The sequence below is a fragment of the Impatiens glandulifera genome, chromosome 5 (assembly GCF_907164915.1).
Source record: "Impatiens glandulifera chromosome 5, dImpGla2.1, whole genome shotgun sequence".
NCBI classification, from domain to species: Eukaryota; Viridiplantae; Streptophyta; class Magnoliopsida; order Ericales; family Balsaminaceae; genus Impatiens; species Impatiens glandulifera.
The window spans coordinates 35457890-35481235 of record NC_061866.1 but is presented as its reverse complement, the minus strand read 5'-3'; the positions used below and the strand labels follow the sequence as shown (position 1 = coordinate 35481235).

Sequence of the window (23346 nt, the reverse complement as noted above, 5' to 3'; positions counted from 1 at the left end):
GCAACCAAAACAATTGAGCATCAAACAATCAAAAACAGAGAGCAGGACACCAAGATTTTACGTGGAAAACCCAAATTAGGTAAAAACCACGGGACACTTCGGCCACTTAAAATCATCCACTATATCAAATGGGTATACAATGTAGTTCAATACAAGCCTAGAGGTAATCTAACAAAAGTTATCAATTGACCTCATCCTAACTTGTCATTCACATACATTATCATCATCATTAAAGATGGCTAACCAAATGGAGAAGAGATAAAGGAAATCAGAAGAAGAACCTGCTGCTTCAATGGAGGAATTGCTGCTTCAATGGAGGAAGAACCGCTGGAAAAGAGAGAGAGAAAAACCAACACAAAAAACTGCTGTGTTTTTTTTCCCTTAATTAAATATGCCCTAATGGGCTTTATTAATTTGTTAGGCCCATCTGCCAAATGAGCTGACCCAACAATAATATACATGTACATGTTCCTTATACAAGTACTCAAACTTTTAAAGTCGAAAACGGTATCTCTGAATATTTATAATATTGGTACACTAGAATTTTAAATCAATGAAAATATCTCTATTTACGTAATATCTTGCACATTCCGGATATTATTAAAAATTTGATGAGTGTCGCGAGATTTTCATAAGTTAATAACGTGATTTTTGAATTCCACCTGAATATTTGTCTTATTAAATACCAAGATAGGAAGATGATGCTTCTTAAGAATTACTCAATGATGAACTTTAATGCATTGACCCTACTGAAAGTTTGTTTTGATCATGTTCTAATAAACAAGTGTTTATAGATATTCGATTTTCGATTCAAAATTGGCATTCACAACTTGTACATTCTTCTAGCGCTACTACATCTTTAGTTATATCACACTCTAAATTATCAATTTCAGGTAGTAATACTATTTCTTTTTGTGGATCATGTCAATATGAAAAAGTATGTAAACTACTTTTTTCGTCTTCTAAATCTACATATATGGCTCCTTTAGACCTAATTCATTCGGATGTTTAGGGATCTGCTCTTAAACTATCGTCTACTGGTTGTCATTATTTCATTCATTTTGTGGACGATTTTATCAAAATTACATTGATATATTCGCTAAAGAAAAAGTTTGATATTTTGGATACATTTATCAACTTTCTTCGACTTGTTAACTGATTGGGTATGAGAAAATAGAAATTTCAAATCATAAACGAATCATCATGATATTTTACATTGCTTATCTTGCCCACATACTAGTGAGCAAAACAGTATTGTTGAATGAAAAATTCGTCACAGTACGAAAATTGGTCTCACTTTATTGGCTCATGCATCTATGCAACTAAATTATTGGAGTGAAGTTTTGAAACGACCACATATATTATCAATTATCTTTCTACTCTAACATTACATCAACGATCACCATTCGAGACTATATTTAACTATTCTCCTAAGTATGGTGTTTTTGTATGACATTTAGGTCACTCACACAACTGTATAATTAACACAAACTTAAATTTTCATATAACTGAATGTGGTTTCCTTGGTTACAACTCATCTTACAAAGGTTATAAGTGTCTTCACATTATATATGGACGAATATTTATCTCTCGACATGTTACTTTTGACGAACTCACTTTTACTTTTAAAAGTAAGGTCCTTGTGCACTTATCTAAACCAACTGAAGATAATGAGACATTTATTCCAAAAACTATACACCAATTATCAATACCACCTTTATGATCTCATATCACTTCATCATCTTCACCATCACCCTCTTCGACCTCCACAACATCACCAAATACTATATCATCTTCTTCTAATACTATTATCGTTCATTAAACACAACTAATTATCACAATAGTTAATGCACTTAAATGTTCTAATCATCAGATAATTGCACACAACAAAGCATGATCTATGTCTTCATTAGCTCTCACTACTATTTCTTATGCTACTACACCTACGTGTTTTACCAAAGCTAATAAAGATTCGCAATGGCATCTTGCCATAACAAATGAGTATAATGTTCTTATTCAGAACAAAACATGGTCTCTTATTTCTCGTACACCATCTCATAATCTTGTTGGATATAAATGAGTTTTCAAACTCAAGAATAAAGTTGGGTCTATAAATCGACATAAAGCACGTCTTGTGGCTAAAGGGTTTCATTAACAACAATGTATTGATTATGAAGAGACATTAAGTTATGTGATTATTATTCATGTTATTCTTTTTTTGGGCAATATCTTATTATTGGTCAATTCATCAACTAGATATTAGTAATGCATTTCTTTATGGGTCTCTACAAGAAGAAATTTACATGGCCCAACCACCCGGTATTGTCCATTCAAAAATTTGTAATCATATATGCAAAGTTCAAAAAGTAATCTATAGTCTTAAACAACCTTCTCGTGCTTGGTATGCTACATTCCGGACTACTCTACTATCTCTTGATTTCATAGAATTGAAATATGACATCGAACTTACGGTTTGTGCATCACCTTTTCGCTTGAAAGGGATGATAAAGTATTAAACAAATGATTTTTTTGGGGAAAATGACTTAGCGTCATTTCATTAAAAATTCCCAAAAACGAAAAAAAACCACGAGTTTAAGAGATCATTCAAGACAGGCCTAGAATAATTTTGAAGTCGTAACATTTTGAATAAAAGCTAAAAAGCTAAAAACGTAAATGAATTATCTGATTACAATTCTTTCAATTCTATTGAGTTTAAAAAACGGTAAATTCCAGTTCCTGTAGATATTCTAGTTTGCTCCGTGCTTAGAATTCTTTTCCACGTTCCCGCGAGGGCGCTGCAATCCGATACAATATCTTTCCAATTAATTATCTCCAATTCTAGTGATAAATCAATGATTTATCTCCAATTAATTAGGCTTTATATATTAATTCATATTAGTTAACTTTTCTATTACTATTATAAACTAGCATTTAGCCCGTGCATTTGCACGAGTAATAATATAAAAAACCGTGAAAAAAATTACGGATAACATTTTTAATTTTATTTTTAACCGTTTTAAATTTATGGGTGGGTCAACACATAATTCGACCCAAGTATCCATTTACTCAACATTATTATATATTAGTTAGTTAAAAAGTTGAACTTATATTAATATTAAAACGTCCCGCATTTATCAAATTTGGTGTTTGAATTTAATATATAAAGTCTTTGTACTCTAGTTGGTTAAAGAGTTGTACTTGTTTTGTTAGGTTGCAAGTTCGAAACATACCTCTAGCATTTTTAATTTTATTTTTAACCGTTTTAAATTTAAAAACGGGTAAACCCACAATCCGACCCAAATATCCAAATTAACCACAGCTCTCGACCCGGCAATCCGGACACTTTAAAAATTAAGCATCATTATATATATATAGATTAGTTAGTTAAAAAGTTGAACTTATATTAATGTTAAAACGTCCCGCGTTTATCAAATTTGGTGTTGAATTTAAAATATAAAGTCTTTGTAGCCTAGTTGGTTAAAGAGTTGTACTTGTTTTGTTAGGTTGCAAGTTCGAAACATACCTCTAGCATTTTTAATTTTATTTTTAACCGTTTTAAATTTAAAAACGGGTAAACCCACAATCCGACCCAAGTATCCAAATTAACCACAGCTCTCGACCCGGCAATCCGGACACTTTAAAAATTAAGCATCATTATATATATATAGATTAGTTAGTTAAAATGTTGAACTTATATTAATGTTAAAACGTCCCGCGTTTATCAAATTTGGTGTTGAATTTAAAATATAAAGTCTTTGTAGCCTAGTTGGTTAAAGAGTTGTACTTGTTTTGTTTGGTTGCAAGTTCGAAACATACCTCTAGCATTTTTAATTTTATTTTTAACCGTTTTAAATTTAAAAACGGGTAAACCCACAATCCGACCCAAGTATCCAAATTAACCACAGCTCTCGACCCGGCAATCCGGACACTTTAAAAATTAAGCATCATTATATATATATAGATATCAGATAAATTATTCTACCAAGGTAGCCTAGTGGTAAGAGTCGGCTTAAGAAACCAAAAGAGCACGGGTTCGATTCCATCTAGCGGGGATTCATGGTTGTGGGGGTGTTATGCTAGCTCTCCTTTATTTCAAAATAAAAAAATATATACATATTAGATAAATTATTGTATATTAAACATTTCAATCAATAATATTAGTTCAATCTTTCTTTCCAAAAACTCAATCAAATAGTTATTATTTATACTATCAATTCTAAAATTAAACTAGTACGAATCTCAAATGACTTAACTCAAAGTTCGAACTCTATTAAGTAAAAACATAATAAGCACTAGTATATGGGTAATAGCTAGCAATAATAGCAACTAGTGTAAATTCCAATCGCTATTACCTTAATAATAGCTTACACTACATATAACGCCGATTGGTTACAAAACCAATCGGTATATACCCAATTAAAGACCGCGAAAAAAGGCGTCAGGTTTTGCCGAATTTTGGATGCGTTAATAGTGATTGGAATATCAACCTATCAGTTTTACTTCCTAAATAGCGATGGATAAGTAACCGATCGCTATTATCTTAAGTCATATTAGCGATATACCAATCGCTATTACCTTTAAAAAAATGTAAATTAACTCGATAGCCTCCCCTGATTCTCAATATGTTTCTCTTTCTCCCTTCCCTTGCGCGCCGACTACTAATTCGTCCAAGATCTTCTGGCATTGTCGCCGAGAGAGTCGTCGCCATCCAAGATTCGATTATGCCGCTTCCCAAATTCGATTAGTAAGTTCTTCCCTTAATCCTTAATCTTTGAAACCCTAATTTCTTATCCATAATCCCTAATTTATGTAGGTTTTCTTTCACCGATTGAGGTTGAAATATATATATATTTTGTTGAAATGATTTGAAAGAAATATATATATTTTGTTGAAATCATTTGAAAGAAATATATATATATATATATATTGTTGAAATCATGATTGAGGTATAGTTTATAGTTATTTGAAATCATGCTCACAAGGTGTTGGGTTAATTTCTAATATATGTTGTTGGTTTTAAAATTGTGATTTTGTTGAATGTCAAGCTTTAGACATGATTAGCTTTAGACATGATTTGAATGAGTTTTAATAGGTTAGGCATTATGATTTTTGAGGATAATTGAAATAGTTTCATGATTGAGGTATTTGAATTGAGTGTTTTATTGTCATTTGAAATCATGCTCACAAGGTGTTTTGTTAAATGTTATATATATGTTGTTGGTTTTGAAAAATGTCAAACAAATTAGTGTTTGTGAGGTTATTTGTTAAAGTTGTAATTTTGTTGATCAATGTCTAACTTTAGATCGACATAATTTAAATGTGTGTTTTTAATTTCATTTCTTTTTGGTTGAGTTCTAAATCGAGGATTTGTTGAAGACGTGTTCTTCCTCACGTGACCTAACTTCTTTTTCTTCATTTGAGACCGGAGTTTTTTTCTTGAATCCAAGATGAGGATGGAGAAAGCTCAAATAGAAGAGATGATAAGGATAGAGAGAACTGAGATGACGTGTCTTATGTCATAGTTTATGTCCGGTGATAGATCGATAAATCCTACATTATTTTCCCAATTTACTAATATTGGTGGTCAATCATCGGGTCATCAACAACAATTCTACCCGTTCATCCCCAACAACAAGACAACGATGATTATGGGGAACACGCGAATTAAGTAAGAACTTTTGTTATGATTTTGATTAGATTTTAAATGTTGATGTAGTACTTTGATTATGTGTTTATGTTAAGAAATTCTTTTGTTATGATTTTGGTTAATGTTGGTGTAATATTTTGGTTGTGTGTTTGTTTAATAACATTGTTTATGATTTTGGTTCAATTGAGGGTTTGGTGTTTATGGTTTAATTATTATTATAGTTAAATTTTCGGTTTTATATTAGGTATTGTAATATTATTAAATTAAATATTTTTATTTTTATTAAGTAAAAGCTATTGGTTATTAGACCCGTCGTTATAGACTAATGGGGGAAATGGTTATTGGTTGTTTAACCAGTCGATATAGGGCTTTAGGTAATAGCTATTGGTTATTAGACCAATCGTTATAAGCCTATATCGATTAGTCATCTATCAATCGTAGCGATAAGTCATCTATCAATCGTAGCGATTGGTCATTTACCAATCGACGTTGCCAATTAAGACAACAACAAGAAGACTTCTGCCGATTGAGAGCGATTGGTATATGACCAATCACTATAGGACTATAACGACTGGTTTGGAGGTTAATATCGATCAGTTTACTGATCGTTATAGACTATTTTTTCTACTAAAGTTTAAGCTCTAAATAATGAATGCTTATAAATGAGAGAGGATTGAAATTATGTTTGACCATATTAATTTGTCTATGAATAAACATCAAAACACTCACACTTAAATTACCAATTCATCTCTTACAAATAATTGTAACTCAACAATTCACAATTAAACACCATAATAATTTATATATGGAGTTCTATAGTTTCAAACAATTATTGTCAACTAACTTTTAATAGTTATAACTTTATATAACCTTTTTTTTTAATAAAGGAGAGCTAGCATGATCCCCCACAGACATGACCCTCGCTTAAACTTAAAGCGCTTCCAGAAAGAATTGAAATATAATTTTTTTGTTTTCTTAAGCCGACTCTTACCACTGGGCTAACTTGGTGGGATTTATATAACTTTTTTTATTAGCTCTTTACTTAGAGTGCGACTATTTTCCGTGGATTAAACATGTAATCTGCAAACATACTCAACCAAATTAATCAAACAAAATTTGTCTTATAACGAGCTCGAACTCAAAATTTCAGAGAACACTGGACTAGAAGAATGGATGGATGATTTTTAATATATAAAATTTTAACTAACTTTCTATTCTTATAAAGTCAAAAGAAAAGTTGTTGGAGAATAAAATAATTAAAATATTTTTAATATTTAAAATTTTAAAATATTACATACAATAAAATAAAGGCTAAATTGAATTTCAAGATAAATAATAAATAGATTTAGAGGAGGTAGATTTATTTTTTTAAAAAGACTTATATTATATTAATATAGTATAAATTTTAAATTTTAAAATTGAAATTATTTTAATATTTTAATTAATTAAGTAAATAATATAATAAATAATAAAGAATGAAATGATAATTAGGAATGTTATTTAAATAAGTCAACTAAACAATCAAACAAGGAAACAATCAAATCACGAAACAATCAAACAATCCAACAATTTTTTTATTAATAAATTTGGTTGTTTTTCTGAGAATAGTAAATTTGTGTTGATTTTTTTTTCGTATTAATGATTACTATAAAATAAAGGTTTTTGCTGTCTCTTTATTAGATTTGTCCATAAATTATTAAAGAAAGAGAGGAGAGAGACTGAGAAAGAAGAGATGGATGAGTTAAAGCCCAGACCTGAAAATTCCACACCATTAACCCCGTTGGGATTCCTAGAGAGAGCTGCAACAGTTTACGGCGACTGCACATCGATCATCTATAACTCTGTAACCTACAATTGGTCGGAGACCCACCGGCGATGCCTTCAGCTCGCTTCGTCCATCCAATCCATCGGCATTCGCCGGAGCGACGTCGTCTCCGTTCTCGCTCCAAACATCCCGGCGATGTACGAGCTCCACTTTGCGGTTCCCATGGCAGGCGCCGTACTCAACACTATTAACACCCGTCTCGACTCCCGCACCATCTCCGTGCTCCTCCGTCACAGCGAATCCAAACTCATCTTCGTCGACTACCAGTCATCGTCCCTGATACTCGAAGCTCTCTGCCTCTTCCCACCGAATTCTCCCCGTCCCTTACTCATCCTCATCAATGAGGTCGGTCAAGTACTCGAATCCCCGACGACGACCACCCTTGATTTTATCTCCACTTATGAGGATTTTGTGAACAAGGGTCGTCCGGACTTCGAGTGGGTTCGACCGGTTAGCGAGTGGGATCCGATTGTCCTAAACTATACCTCCGGGACCACATCGTTGCCGAAAGGTGTCGTCCATTGCCACCGCGGGATTTTCATCATGACCATTAATTGTTTAATGGATTGGGGCGTGAAGAAGCAGCCGGTTTACTTGTGGACACTGCCAATGTTTCACGCCAACGGTTGGTGCTTCCCGTGGGGAATTGCGGCGATGGGCGGCGTTAACGTATGCCTCCGTAAATTCGATGCAGTTTCCATATTCGAGGTAATTCGTGTACACAACGTGACCCACATGTGCGGTGCCCCGATTGTACTCAACATGTTGACAAACAGCCCAGATGGGAAACCACTCATAAACCCGGTTCAGATTATGACCGCCGGCGCACCCCCACCGGCAGCCGTGCTCTTGAAAACTGAGGCGTTAGGTTTTGTTGTCAGCCATGGTTATGGGCTGACGGAGACGGCTAGCATAGTGGCTTCATGCGCCTGGAATCCAAACTGGGACAAACTATCGCCTGAGAAGCGGGCTCGGATGAAGGCGAGGCAGGGCGTTGGAACGTTGATTAATGTAGTTGATGTGGTCGATCCGGAAACCGGGAAGAGCGTGAACCGGGACGGGTCGACCCTTGGAGAGGTAGTTATACGGGGCGGGTCTTTAATGTTGGGTTATTTGAAAGATCCGGTCGGAACTTCCAAATGCATTAAGGATGGTTGGTTTTACACGGGAGACGTTGCGGTGATGGATCCGGACGGGTATTTAACGATAAAAGACCGATCGAAAGACGTGATAATAAGCGGGGGAGAGAATATTAGCAGCGTGGAGGTGGAGTCGGTTCTCTATACGCACCCGGCGGTGAAAGAGGCTGCGGTTGTGGCGAGGGACGATGAGTTTTGGGGGGAGACGCCGTGCGCTTTTGTGTGCCTGAAGGAGGGGATAAAAGTGGGGACATCGGAGAAAGAGTTGGTGGAATATTGCCGTGAAAGGTTGCCTCATTTCATGGCGCCGAAGACGGTGGTATTCATAAAGGAGCTGCCGAAAACTTCTACTGGAAAAATTAAGAAGTTTGAGCTTAGAGAGCAGGCCAAAGCTATGGGTCCAGGAATTAAGATGAGTGGTCCTTGACTTTACCATATCTTATCCTTTGTCTTGAAAAAAATGCACATACTAGTTTGGAATCAGCTCCAGTTCATCTCTATGATTTTTTTTATTTGGTTTAAATGTGTTTTATTGTTTTTGTTTAATTGGTTTTATAATTTATTTGAAAATTGTTATAATTTATTATGTTTTAATTGTGAAAATAAATTTTACTATTTTATTTAGTTTGAAATATTTTATTCTTTTCCTATCCTACTAAAATCAATAAGTGAAATAAATCTCTGACTTATTAAATTTTTTAATAATATATATTTAATATTTTAACTTAATTATTTTATTATAAATAAAAAATAATAAAAATAAGATTAATAATTTAAATTTGTATTTATGTAAATTAATATTTTTTATTAAATTTAAAAAAAAAATTCTTTATTTGAAATTATCTTTGACTATTATAAATATATTTTAATTCATAGATGAAGTTGACCCAGTAGTTTAGTGACGAGTTAGAACATATGAAGATAATTAAGGCGAGGTTATTTTTTAAAATAAAATAGAATTAATTATTTTATAAGATGGAGGATATAACGTGATAAAAGTATGTTAGACTTTTTTAGGAACTTAAATTTTAAATTAGTTAACTCAACAAAATAGTTTAATAGATAAGACTTAAGAGTATCAAAAATTATACTAATTTTTTGTCTTAAATAAATAAAATTAGAGTTATTTTTGGAAAGATGAAGAAATAATATAGCATTCATTTTTTTCATTTGTTTATATATATATATATATATATATATATATATAAAATAAGTAAATATCTTATTTTTCAGTTTAACTTCCCAAAATATCATTCAAATTAATGATATTTAAGATTAGTCATCACCAAATAACTTACACAATCCCATTACGATTACAAGTGCAATTTTAGTTTAAAAGATATTTTTTATTTTAGCTTAAACATCCAATAATATTTGCTAACATATTCAAGACCTGCATAGAATGATATGCAGCACATCCCCTTAAATAAAATAAAATTTGTTTAATACATTATTTGAATAGGAGGTGATTTTATTAGGGAAGTTACAATATTTAATCAATTAGACTAAATTAATTTAGAAAAATGATAGAGAGCGCGACTTGAGACAGCGACTGGGAGAGCGATGCCTACGTGGGTTGACATGTGGGATATTCTCTCTTATTATTAATTATTTTCTTTCTCCTATTATTATATTAATTATTTTCTCTCTTCTTATTAATCGTGAGAATAGAAATATTAGATAAACATTTATTAATAAAACTAAAAAAATATTAATAAGTCAATAGAAAAAAATAATAAAAAAAAAAAAGGCTATAAAAAATATTTGATAAATAAAGGAATTGAAAATTCATAAAAATAAAATAAAAATAAAAGAGATAAATTCATAATTCAACTAATCAGATATTAATTAGGGTTTAGGGTTTAGAATTTAGTATTTAGGATTTAGATTTTAGAGTTTAGAATTTAGAGTTTAAGGTTTAGGGTTTAAGGTTTAGGGTTTAGAGTTAAGGGTTTAGAGTTTAATAAGAGAGAGAAAATATTTAATAAAAGGAGAGAGAAATTAATTAATAAGAGGAGAGCAAAATGTGTTTTAATTATTATTATATTTTTATTTATTTATTAATTCCACCTGTCAACCCATGTAGGCATCGCTCTCTCCGTCAATGTCTCACAGTCGCGCTCTCTATCATTTCTCATTAATTTAACTAGAAAGCTGTTATATATTTGTAATATAACATAAAGTTAAATAAAATAAAATTTCCACCTTTTTTTTTTTTTTTTTAACTAGGGCCTTAAATCTTCATCTTCCAAAACATATTCATACTTTTATTTTAGCAATCTCTCGTCGTATACCAATAACATATTTCACACATTTTTTCAATCTTAAAAGAATCAAGATATTTAGAGTTTTGGATTATTCAAATAAACTTGATTTATTTAAAAATATTGAGTGGAGTGATTTTGTAAATTAGGTGGATATTTTTAATAAAAATATTTAGAAGGTATTCATATTTATTTAACGATAAAACAAATTTAATTTTTAAAGATGATATTTTAAATAACTTGGGTTGACCACCAAAATGAAGTCCTAATATTCAAACAAATTGTAAAGAGTTGGTATGAAAAAATAAATTATTTGAGTATAAAACTTAATTGTACTTGGTATAATATAAAGAGAAAATAGTTTGATTAGTTCATCATTTTAATGATTGATGGATAATATATTATAATATATTAAGAGATAATTGATTATTTAAAAATAATGAACCAAACTAATTCCCCCAATTTCTATGTTGAATTGAGGCATGCAGTGGTTAATTAAGTTCATCTCCCTTAGTTACTTGACCGATTATAAAAGGTACATTTTAGTAAACAATTTGAGCTTTAATATTCATATAAAGAATCTTGGATGAATTAAACTTGCGATTGTATTAAAAAAGAAACTAATTTTTTTTTTTATTAAAGTGTTAATATAAAGAGCATCTTTTAATATAATTCATAAAAAAAAAGTGATTAGCGTGTACAATATTGTTGCTTTCTTTAGGAAACAATGGACCAATTTGAAAATGATCTTTTATTTTTTTATTTATCATATATTCTTATATTAATATTCAAACAATGGATAAAAAATGAATGAAAACTTGCACTCTAACGTTAAATTATGCATAAAACTTATGCATGACCTAATAATTTAACCGTCCTTCCATTATTTAAATTTTGGGCACAACCTATTTAATTATTTTTATATTTTAACCTTAGGAAAAAATAAAACTTTATAAATCAGGACACCATATTTAATTTTTCTTACAATAAGAACAAAAATAACCATTATAACTTGCCTTGACACTAATATTATACCCATCTAAAAAATCATGTTTTATTGTGTAAAATGATTACTGTTTTTAAATAAAAGAAAAAAAAAATACCTACTACTCTAATTCAAATGTTAGAACTACATTTAGATATTTTAAAATAGTCATTAACATTTTCTTTTAGTATTCCTTTACTAAAAAATTTAGGCTAAAATTAAAAAAAAAATAAGTAAAATTTATTAATATGCCAAAAATGAAAAACAAAACAGAATATCTGAATTGTGGTGCAGATTGTCCAACTCTATCTATAGGTGTCATTATATAATTAAAAACATTATAAAATAATAATTAAATAAAAACATCAAATTGTTAAAAAAAAAATCTTAAAAGCTTTAAACAAAAATTAAAAAAAATTCTTCTAATCTATATATTTATAATAATGCTTAAAATCTAAATGGATTGGGTTACGTTAAAGTAAATAAGTACAACCTGTATGGATAAAATAAAATTGTGGGTAATATAAAAACATATATGACTTTTTATATTTTTTTTTCTATTTCTCTCTAATTAGTGAAATTTATAATTAACATTTACAATTTAAAAATTAATAAATTTTAAGAATAAAATTTAATTTAATTATATTAAAATAATAAATATTCATTAATATTTTTTTAATATGTGTATATATATCAATAATTCTACACCATTTTTTTAAATATATATTTTTTATTCCTTCTTTTATTTCTTTTTTTTCAAAAATATTAAAAATGTAATAATTAATTAATTTTAAAAATAAAAAATTAATTTAATTGTATTAACATAAGTGTTCTTCTATACAATAATTTAATATATATATATATATATATATATATTCTATTTATATTAATTATATTTATATAATTATATATTATATATGGATTATTTTTTAATTAATTTTTTTTTATTATTTATCTACATTTTATATTTAACACAAAATACAAAATGATAAATAACATTTTTTTTATTGAAAAAATTGTTTTAACTAATTAATAAAAAGGGTCTAATGTTATTTATGAATTTTATAAAAAAATAAATAAATTTTTTGTTAATTACTAAATATAAAACAACATGTCTACACAAAATTATAAATAAAACAAATTAATTATAAGTGGTTTTATGGTTAAAGTGACCATCTTCCATAAGTGGTCGGTAATAAATAATATATTGATGATTAAAATATATAATTTATATATATTTGATTGACCAAAGTATGAGGTCACATGTAATTGAGATTGGTGGTTGGTTTGTTAAGGGGTATGAGGCCGATAATAAAGGATTGTATTGGTGGTTGGTTTACTGAGTGATAAGAGGCCGATAACATTAGGACGAAAATAAAGAGGTCGATTGATATTTGGTGGTTAGTTTGTCGAGTGATAAGAGGCCGATAATATTTATTTGCTAAGGATAAAAGACTTGTGAAAGTGTGATTGAGAATTCTGGTTGGTTTGTCGATGGATAAGAGGTCGATAACATTGAGATCGGGATGTGGTTTACTAATGGATAAGAGGCTGATTGAGATTTGGTGGTTGTTTTTTAGAATTAAAGGAGAATTATCATGACACCCCCACAACCATGGATCGTCGCTTAAACTCAAATCACTTTTAGATAGAATCATCAACAAGAGGTGGATACTCCATCCACCTTGAGAGTCATGAGTTTGAGCCCGTCAGGCGACAAATTCCGCGCATAGTTAAATGATTAAGTGTTTTTGCAAGCTATGTGCTTAACCCCATTATGGCCACATTTTTATAAAGTCTTATTAGCTTAATTGGTTAAAGAGTTATATTTGTTTTAAAAAAATTGGTGGTTGGTTTTCTATGAGGGACAAGAGGTCAATAACATTAATTTGCCAAGAATAAGAGACTTGTGAAATTGTGTGATTGAAATATGGTTTGTCGAGGGATAAGAGGCGTGTAAAAGTGTGATTAAGAATGATGACTGATTTTGCCGAGGGATAAGGTGTAAAAGTGTGATTAAGGTTTGTGGTTGGTTTATTGAGGGATAAAAGGTCGATAACATTGGTTTATCAATGATTAAAGATTTATTGTTAGTTTGTCGATGGATAAGATATGAGATTAGTAATATGAAAGAATAATTGGAAAACAAAAAATATTGGTGGTTAAATATATGAATGAGATTGTTGGTCTACCAAAGAAGTTAAGTTAAAGAGGTTAGCGATAAGATGAGATTGTTGGTTTGTCAAAAGTGATGGTAAATTATGTTGGTATTATTGTGATAGTTGGGTGCAAAAGTGAGTTTACGAGATTAGAGATATCAATTGAGATTGATGGTTGATTTGTCGAGGGTTAAGAGGCCGATAACATTGAGATTGAGATGTGGTTTGTCGATGGATAAGAGGTTGATTGAGATTTTGTGGTTAGTTTGTCGATAAATAAGAGGTCAATAACATTGATTTGCCAAGGATAAGAGACTTTTGAAACTGTGATTGAGATGTGGTTTGTGTAGGGATAAGAGGCGTGTGAAAGTGTGATTGTGATTGGTGGTTGGTGGTTGGTGGTTGATTTATCGAGGGATGAGAGATGTGTAAAAGTGTGATTGAGATTTATGGTTGGTTTGCCAGGGGATAAGAGACGTGAAAGTGTGATTGTGATGTGATTCGTCGAAAGATAAAAGGTAAGTAACAAAGGATCTGTAGGTCACGAGATTAAAGGTTAATTGAGATTGGTGGTTGGTTTGTCGGGGAATAAAAGAGGCATGTGAAAGTGTGATTAAGATTTGTGGTTGGTTTGCCAAGGGATAAGATACCAGTAACATTTGTTTGCCAATTATAAGAGATTTGTGGTTGGTTTACCGAGAGATAAGATGATATATTAATTGTAAAACAAAAAGTATTGGTGGTTAAATATATGAATGAGATTGTTGGTCTAGCGAAGAAGTTAAGGTAAATAGGTTAGTGATATGATGATATTATTGTTTGTCAATAGTGAAAAGATGTTGGAATTGTTGAGATAGTTGGGTGCAAAATTGAGATTAGTAGTATGAGATGTCTATTATGTAAAAAATGATACTTTTGATTGCCGAGAAATGAGGGTAAAATCGGTGAACTAATGAGAAAAAAGTTAAATGAATGTCTCCTTATCAAATTTGTTATCATTTTTCTCTCTTTTTGATAAATAAAAAAACAACGTTGAATGAGAGGAGTAAGACGAGCACTAGGTTGTCTCAACCATTGAAGCCCCTCATTTTCAGACCATAGATATTGTCGACGAAAAGATGATGAAGACAATAAAAACAATAATGATAATGGCAACGACAAAAATGTAAATATTGTCTATTTCAACTTTGTAAATGTGAATTTTATTTACATTATGTTAGTTTGGACTCAAATAATTTTTATTTATTTAAATTTTAGTGTTACCTAATTAATAAATGAATCAAAATCTCGTTCTATTATTTTAATTAATTATTTCTTAAAATAAAAAATAAAAAAAATTGTTTATTGTACTATCAGGTATGATTGAGTCTTTTTCCTAATCAGTTACTAAACCCAAACAATAAAATAAAAGATAAATTTAATCCTAATTCTAATGGTTTATAAACTTTTTTTTTTGGGGAAAAATGACTTAGCGTCATTTCATTAAAAATTCCCAAAAACGGGGAAAAAAAACCACGAGTTTAAGAGATCATTCTAGACAGGCCTAGAATGATTTTGAAGTCGTAACATTCTGAATAAAATCTAAAAAGTTAAAAACGTAAATGAATTATTTGTTTACAATGCTTTCAATTCTAGTGAGTTTAAAAAATGGTAAATTCCAGTTCCTGCAGATATTCCAGTTCTGCTCCGTGCTTGGAATTCTTCTCCACGTTCCCGCGAGGGCACTGCAATCCGATACAATATCTTTCCATAACTCGTCAATACTCCTGCGGGTTCTGTCATATACCCTTGCATTCCGTTCTTGCCAAATGTTATACACCACTGCTCCAAAGCCACACTTGAACACGCTTGTTGCAAATCTATTTCCCTTGGCTTTGAGTAGTGCTGCTTCTTTGATTTCATTCCATTCGCTCGGGAAACTGGTCAGCTCCAGGCTTTTATAGAATCTGTCCCAAAGCTCCAAAGCAATGCAGCAGCTCCCGAATAGGTGATCTATGGTTTCTTCATTTCCTATGCATAGAAGACAGCTCGCGTCCGGGATGCTCATATACTTACTGATACGATCACGAGTGATGAGTCTTTCTCAGAAGGCGAGCCATAGAATGAACTGGTGTCGAAGGATAATCTTCGTTGACCATACAAGAGGAGCCCATTCTACTTTCTGCGTTTTTTCCCGGATTACCTCCCATATTTTCTTCAATACCAGTTTTCCATTGTCCTCAGCTTTCCATTCATGAATATCATGTCCTCAGCTTTCCATATATAAACTTATATATGATTGATTATGTAAAGTGAGGACAGTGAAGGGTGAAGCCGTTGATTCTCTCTTATCTCTACTAATTTTCTGCAATATGTTCTTTTATTATGATCTTTTAATATTATAAAGTATAATGATAAACTTCTTTCATACTGAAATTACATATGATAATTAGTTAAATAATCTTTGTCAAGCTGTTATAAAAAATCATTGTATTCAATTCATGTAATGATCTATAAATTGTGAAAAAACTGAAGTAAGGAAAATGAGCATTTAGGCATTAAACATCATCAAGGGCTTATAGTTGATTATACACTATATTACATCAATTGAGACTCATTAGAATTTGTTGAGTTTATTCAATTTATGTAAAGTATCAAGAGAAGTTTATTATAATATTCTTTTATAACATTTTTTTAAAATTCATTAGAAAAAGGTGAAATCGTATTTTTTATTTTATTGACTATTTACATAATATTTTAACATGTACAATGTTTTATTTCTCTCTACACGACTTAAATTTGTTGTGTTGTGCTTTATTCGGTATAACATTATATTTAATCAATCAGATTTATAATCACCAATATTCATAATTTAAAATAATACTCTCATTTGTTATTTATTAATGGGTAGTTTTCTATTATACATAATTTGTGACTCTAAATATATAAATTTTTTTCAGTTAACTCAATTTATTACAATTTTAAAATTATATACATTAAATGTGTCAAAATTCAATCCCCTGAATTTCTTACCTTGTGAAACATCCATATGAATAGTATAATTCCATAATTTCCATTCATATCAACCCAATATAATTTTCATTCATATCAATCCATAATTGAGCTAGCAAAACATAATAATCAAATATATTGAAATGGGTAACTCCAAAACAATGCCTCTCTTACAATCTTAAAAAAATTTAATCAATTGCAAACAAATGCTTCTCTTACAATTTAAAATATCCATTAATTAGCATATTAAGTCGATTCATAAAATTAGGTTTACCATCTTTGACCATCCAAAAAGCTAAAGAATCATATCTACAGTTCAAGCACCTATTCATGGTTCATAACTGAAGGTGGTGATCTTTGTTAGACAAAACTGTAACAGCCCAATTTCAGTTGCATAATAAGAAAAGGGAAATGGCACAATATTGCAGAAAAGTAGATTGTTTCCCCTAATCATTAGATTATAAATTCTTGATATACCAAGTGGCTAGGTATGAGACGTTACATCCCACATTACTAGAGAACAATATAGAACTTAAATAGCATCTCCTCTGATTTAATCAGTAATAATTCTCTTTTTCTCTTGAACTTGGATATCTTGCATCAAGCATGCATGCAACTTCATGACAATCAGCAATTATAAACACAGTCAATAGGAGGAAAGTAAATGTAAAGTAATCTACCATAGTTAATTTACCTTTCTCTCGAAAATCCTTATCTGTTTTAACAAATCCCTGCAACCAAAGTCCTAGGAAGTGCAGCAACCCATTCCTCTCTACTTGGCTTAGAAGGAAGAGCGGAAAAAACATTGCTGACAAGGTTCTCTTTTGTGTATATAGCAGTTGCAGGTCCATTATGGTCATTAAATATCTGCAGAAAATTTTCTAACATAAAGAAAAACTGTAGGCTTGTGCGATGAAAATACGACATGAAGCAATGATAAAGTAAATTCATAGCTATATATTATGAACCTTAAGCACAAACTACAGAACCAGTCAAATAAAAAAGTTTAGAATTGCAAACAAATATAGAAGAACAAGAATTAGAAGTCATTTCTCTCTTAAGAAAATCAGAAGAATAAGTTCTACACATAACACAAAACACAAAGAGGTTTTGAGGTTTATGGAAAAGTGGACACGAATACTGGACACCATCATAACCAATAGCATCCATCATTCCATCCAGGTAATAGGAAAGTGAAAAAGAATAGTGTTACCAAAATTACAAACACTTCAATTTCAGATTACATCCCAATTATTGGGGAATTGCATATGATATTCTAATATATACGACTTCTTTTGATCCATTGCATTTGTGTAAATGACTAATTATACACGTAACCTTGACACTAAAATTTTAAAATTATTAGGAACTTAGTTCTATATCAAAATTTTAAAATTATTAGGAACTTAGTTTTATATCATAATAACATCCATCCTAAAAAATCTAAATTATATAATTTCCTTTGTAACATTAACACAAAATATCTTTTAAAAAATATTCTTATTATCCTAGTTATACTTGTCTTCAATGCTAATTTATTCAATAAAATTAATATAACAATATGCTTGTACAGTTTATACATGAGTCAAACTTTCAAATAATCAATTATATTATTTTCCATAATTTTATAACATAATATTTTTTTTCAAAAAATTATAAATTATTTATAATTATAAATTATTTATAATTATAAATTATTATAGAAAATTATAATATTTACACTATTTAGATGAAAAAATATATTTAAATAATAAATTTAATAAATAAAAATAAATAAATTAATATTCATTAATTATTTATAAAGCATTTTAAGGTCTTGTTTGGATTTGATTTTCTAAAAAATCTTGATTATTTAAAAAGTAATAATTGATGATAATTTTAAAGATGAAAATTATTATTTTTTTTAATAAAAATACTAAAAAAATATTAATATATAATAATAAAATAATAAATAATAATTTGTACTAAAAATATTTTTATATTTTTAATTGATGAATTAAGTAATGTAATAAAAAAAATAAAAAATTGAACAATATGTTTTTTTTAATTTAATTATTTAAATAACCCAAATCAACCAAACTTATTTATTTAAATTTTTAATACATTAAAAAGAATTAAGGCATATAAAATTTGAAAAAAGAGAAAATAACTATTAACTAAAAAAAATAAAAAATAAAATAAAGAGAGGTGAATGTGTGAGAGAAAGATTATATTTTGAATTTCATCCATTCCAACTAAGTACTATATTTGGACAAGTTTGGTAGTTTTCCCTAACATTTCTGTTTGGTATCAATCACTAGATTGCCCAGCTGTTCAGCTGTCTAGTGCTGTATCCATAATTAGATTTTTCTTTTTTCATAATAATAGACTATTTTCTTGCAGCAATAATTTGAACAATTTTATCTTTGAACTTGTTTGATTCTAGTTATTTAAGGATTTTTAGTGATTTCTTTTTATTAATTCTTGTTTATTGAAAAACAAATTATTTACATTTTTAGTTGAATGAATTATTATAATACTTTTTATATTTAAACTAAAATTTTATAAAAATAAAATAAAAATAGTCTAATTAATCGAACTTAACAATTTAATTATTAAAAAGAAGTACAAATATAATGAATAAATTTTAATTACAAATTTCAAGAAAATCAGAAATAACAATAGATATATTATAATTGGATAAATTATGAGAATCCATTCTCCTGAAGAAATATATCAATCAAATAAATAAGAAATATCAATATATACCAACATGGTCAAATCTATCACACTTAATTAAATAACCAATTATCTTCTACCAATAAATTATAACTCAATAATTCACACTAAAACACCATAATAATTTATATGTTCAGTTCTATAGTTTCATAAAACTATTTTTCAACTAACTTTTAATATATTAAATTTCATCCACTATGCATAAAATCAACAACTAAATTTCAATAACCATGCTTATAAAAACAACACAAAACTTAAGTAGGTAGTTCAGTAGAGAATAAAATAATTAAAATAGTTTTTATATTTAATATTTTAAAACTGGAATAAAATATGCATGTCTTCCCATTATTTTCATGACAATGCAACAAATTTATATTAATAAATTTGGTTGTTTTTAAATTCGTGTTGACTTGACTTTATAATTATAGAATTAGTTTGATTCATCTTTTTCTAAGCTTATAAATGTCAATTTATTCTCATTTTTAATATAATCTCAACTTATTTAACTGTTAAGTTTAAGTGTGTTTAAATCAGCTAGTTCATTTTATTTATTTTTTATAATACAAAGTTATATATTTATTAATTTAATTTTAAATATTAATAAATTGTTTAAATTAAGAAAATAGTATATTAAAAAATAAATTATATTAATTTTTATAAAACAAATTTAATATATAATTTTAAATATTAATAAATGACATAAATTTAAAAATAATATATTTTAAAATAAATGATTTATAAATATATAATTTTAAATATATTTAATATAAATATGATATAAAAAAATATATAATTATATATAAAAATATTTAATATTATTTAAAAATCTACAGTCTCATTTTTCTTTCATTTAAAATTGTCTTTTTTCTTTATTTTTATTTTTAATTTTTTTTTTAAATATTTAAATGATTCATTAAATAAAAAATAATAATTTATTATTATACATTTATTTACCTTTCCACACACTTCCTTCCATCTTTCTATTATAATATTTCTTTTAGATAATTAATTTAAATTAATTTAATTTTAAAATTATAATTATAAATGAAAAAAATAAAAAGTTTAATTATATTTTATATATTTTTTAATTATTTTATATATTAATTATATATATATTATAAACAATAAACAAAAATGTATTTAAATATATGTTTTATTATTATATTAATTTTATATAAATATATATAAAAATATTAAAAATAGATAGAATTGATGAAAAAAATGATAAAATAATTAAAAATAAATTAAATAAATGTGAGACGAGTGAATAAAATAATTAAAAATTAGAGAAAATAAATAAATATTAAAAAAAACGCTGACTTAAACTCTAAGAAAATAGAGAAAAAAATTTAAACAAATAAATATTTTTGATAATAAGTTTGTGTGTAAACTTATTATGCAAAAATTACTTAACAATCTATGACACCGTTTATATAATTTGGTTTAAATAAAAAAAAAAAAAAAAGAGACAAGCCCTTTCTTTTTTCTTAAAAAGTTATCTGAAAAGTGAAAAAATATGATTTAAATATATATAAAAGTTTAATTTATAAAAAAGTGAAAAATTTACATATAAAAAAGTAGTTTTTATATTAAATTTACAGATAAAATGTTATAAAAATTGTTGATATTAGTCTTCGCTTCATTAGTTTTGCTTTTTCCAACATTATTAGATAGAGAGAGAGAGAGTGTTTTCTGAAAAAGAAGTGATGGATGAGTTAAAGCCCGGATCTGAAAATTCCACACCATTAACCCCGTTGGGATTCCTAGAGAGAGCTGCAACAGTTTACGGCGACTGCACATCGATCATCTATAACTCTGTAACCTACAATTGGTCGGAGACCCACCGGCGATGCCTTCAGCTCGCTTCGTCCATCCAATCCCTCGGCATTCGCCGAAGCGACGTCGTCTCCGTTCTCGCTCCAAACATCCCGGCGATGTACGAGCTCCACTTCGCGGTTCCCATGGCAGGCGCCGTACTCAACACTATTAACACCCGTCTCGACTCCCGCACCATCTCCGTGCTCCTCCGTCACAGCGAATCCAAACTCATCTTCGTCGACTACCAGTCATCGTCCCTGATACTCGAAGCTCTCTGCCTCTTCCCACCGAATTCTCCCCGTCCCTTACTCATCCTCATCAATGAGGTTGGTCAAGTACTCGAATCCCCGACGACCACCACCGTTGATTTTATCTCCACTTATGAGGATTTTGTGAATAAGGGTCGTCCGGACTTCGAGTGGGTTCGACCGGTTAGCGAGTGGGATCCGATTGTCCTAAACTATACCTCCGGGACCACATCGTTGCCGAAAGGTGTCGTCCATTGCCACCGCGGGATTTTCATCATGACCATTAATTGTTTAATGGATTGGGCGGTGCCAAGGCAGCCGGTTTACTTATGGACCCTACCAATGTTTCACGCCAACGGTTGGTGCTTACCATGGGGAATTGCGGCGATGGGCGGCGTTAACGTATGCCTCCGTAAATTCGACGTAGCTTCCATATTCGAAGCGATTCGTGTACACAACGTGACCCACATGTGCGGTGCCCCAATTGTTCTCAACATGTTGACAAACAGCCCAGATGGGAAACCACTCATAAACCCGGTTCAGATTATGACCGCCGGCGCACCCCCACCGGCAGCAGTGCTCTTGAAAACTGAGGCGTTAGGTTTTGTTGTCAGTCATGGTTATGGGCTGACGGAGACGGCTAGCATAGTGGCTTCATGCGCCTGGAATCCAAACTGGGACAAACTATCGCCTGAGAAGCGGGCTCGGATGAAGGCGAGGCAGGGCGTTGGAACGTTGATTAATGTAGTTGATGTGGTTGATCCGGAAACAGGGAAGAGCGTGAACCGGGACGGGTCGACCCTTGGAGAGGTAGTTATTCGGGGCGGGTCTTTAATGTTGGGTTATTTGAAAGACCCGGTCGGAACTTCCAAATGCATTAAGGATGGTTGGTTTTACTCGGGAGACGTTGCGGTGATGGATCCGGACGGGTATTTAACGATAAAAGACCGATCGAAAGACGTGATAATAAGCGGGGGAGAGAATATTAGCAGCGTGGAGGTGGAGTCGGTTCTCTATACGCACCCGGCGGTGAAAGAGGCTGCGGTTGTGGCGAGGGACGATGAGTTTTGGGGGGAGACGCCGTGCGCTTTTGTGTGCCTGAAGGAAGGGATAAAAGTGGGGACATCGGAAAAAGAGGTGGTGGAATATTGCCGTGAAAGGTTGCCTCATTTCATGGCGCCGAAGACGGTGGTATTCATACAGGAGCTGCCGAAAACTTCTACTGGAAAAATTAAGAAGTTTGAGCTTAGAGAGCAGGCCAAAGCCATGGGTCCTTGACTTTGTCTTGAAAAAAAATGCACATACTAGTTTGGAATCGTGGTATCCCTCTTGTTTCTACATCTGTTGTTTGGAAACGCCAATCACTAATTGGTGGCTGGGATCAGCTCCAGTTCATCTCTATGATTTTGTTTAATTGGTTTTATAATTTATTTGAAAATTGTTATAATATATTATGTTTTAGTTGTCAAAATAATTTTTACTATTTTATTTAGTTTGAAATATTTTATTCTCTTCCTATCCTACTAAAATCAATAAGTGAAATAAATCTCTG

At 30.1% G+C, this 23346-nt stretch overlaps 2 protein-coding genes across 2 annotated transcripts; both read left to right on the top strand.

Annotated features, from left to right (window-relative positions):
- The first annotated feature begins 7343 nt into the window (after window positions 1-7343).
- Window positions 7344-23212, top strand: LOC124940707 (2-methylpropanoate--CoA ligase CCL4-like). The gene is made up of 2 exons (XM_047481241.1): window positions 7344-9077; window positions 23096-23212. The coding sequence occupies exon 1, from the start codon at window positions 7380-7382 to the stop codon at window positions 9036-9038; it is 1659 nt and encodes a 552-aa protein (XP_047337197.1). The 5' UTR covers window positions 7344-7379; the 3' UTR covers window positions 9039-9077; window positions 23096-23212.
- Window positions 21380-23072, top strand: LOC124940708 (2-methylpropanoate--CoA ligase CCL4-like). Its single transcript, XM_047481242.1, has one exon. It carries the CDS (start codon window positions 21435-21437, stop codon window positions 23070-23072), a length of 1638 nt encoding a protein of 545 aa, XP_047337198.1. The 5' UTR covers window positions 21380-21434.
- Window positions 23213-23346: the final 134 nt, after the last annotated feature.

Bases quoted from the DNA above. Each gene is read 5' to 3' on its own strand.
- LOC124940707 (XM_047481241.1), top strand. From the start codon at position 7,380: ATGGATGAGTTAAAGCCCAGACCTGAAAATTCCACACCATTAACCCCG.
- LOC124940708 (XM_047481242.1), top strand. From the start codon at position 21,435: ATGGATGAGTTAAAGCCCGGATCTGAAAATTCCACACCATTAACCCCG.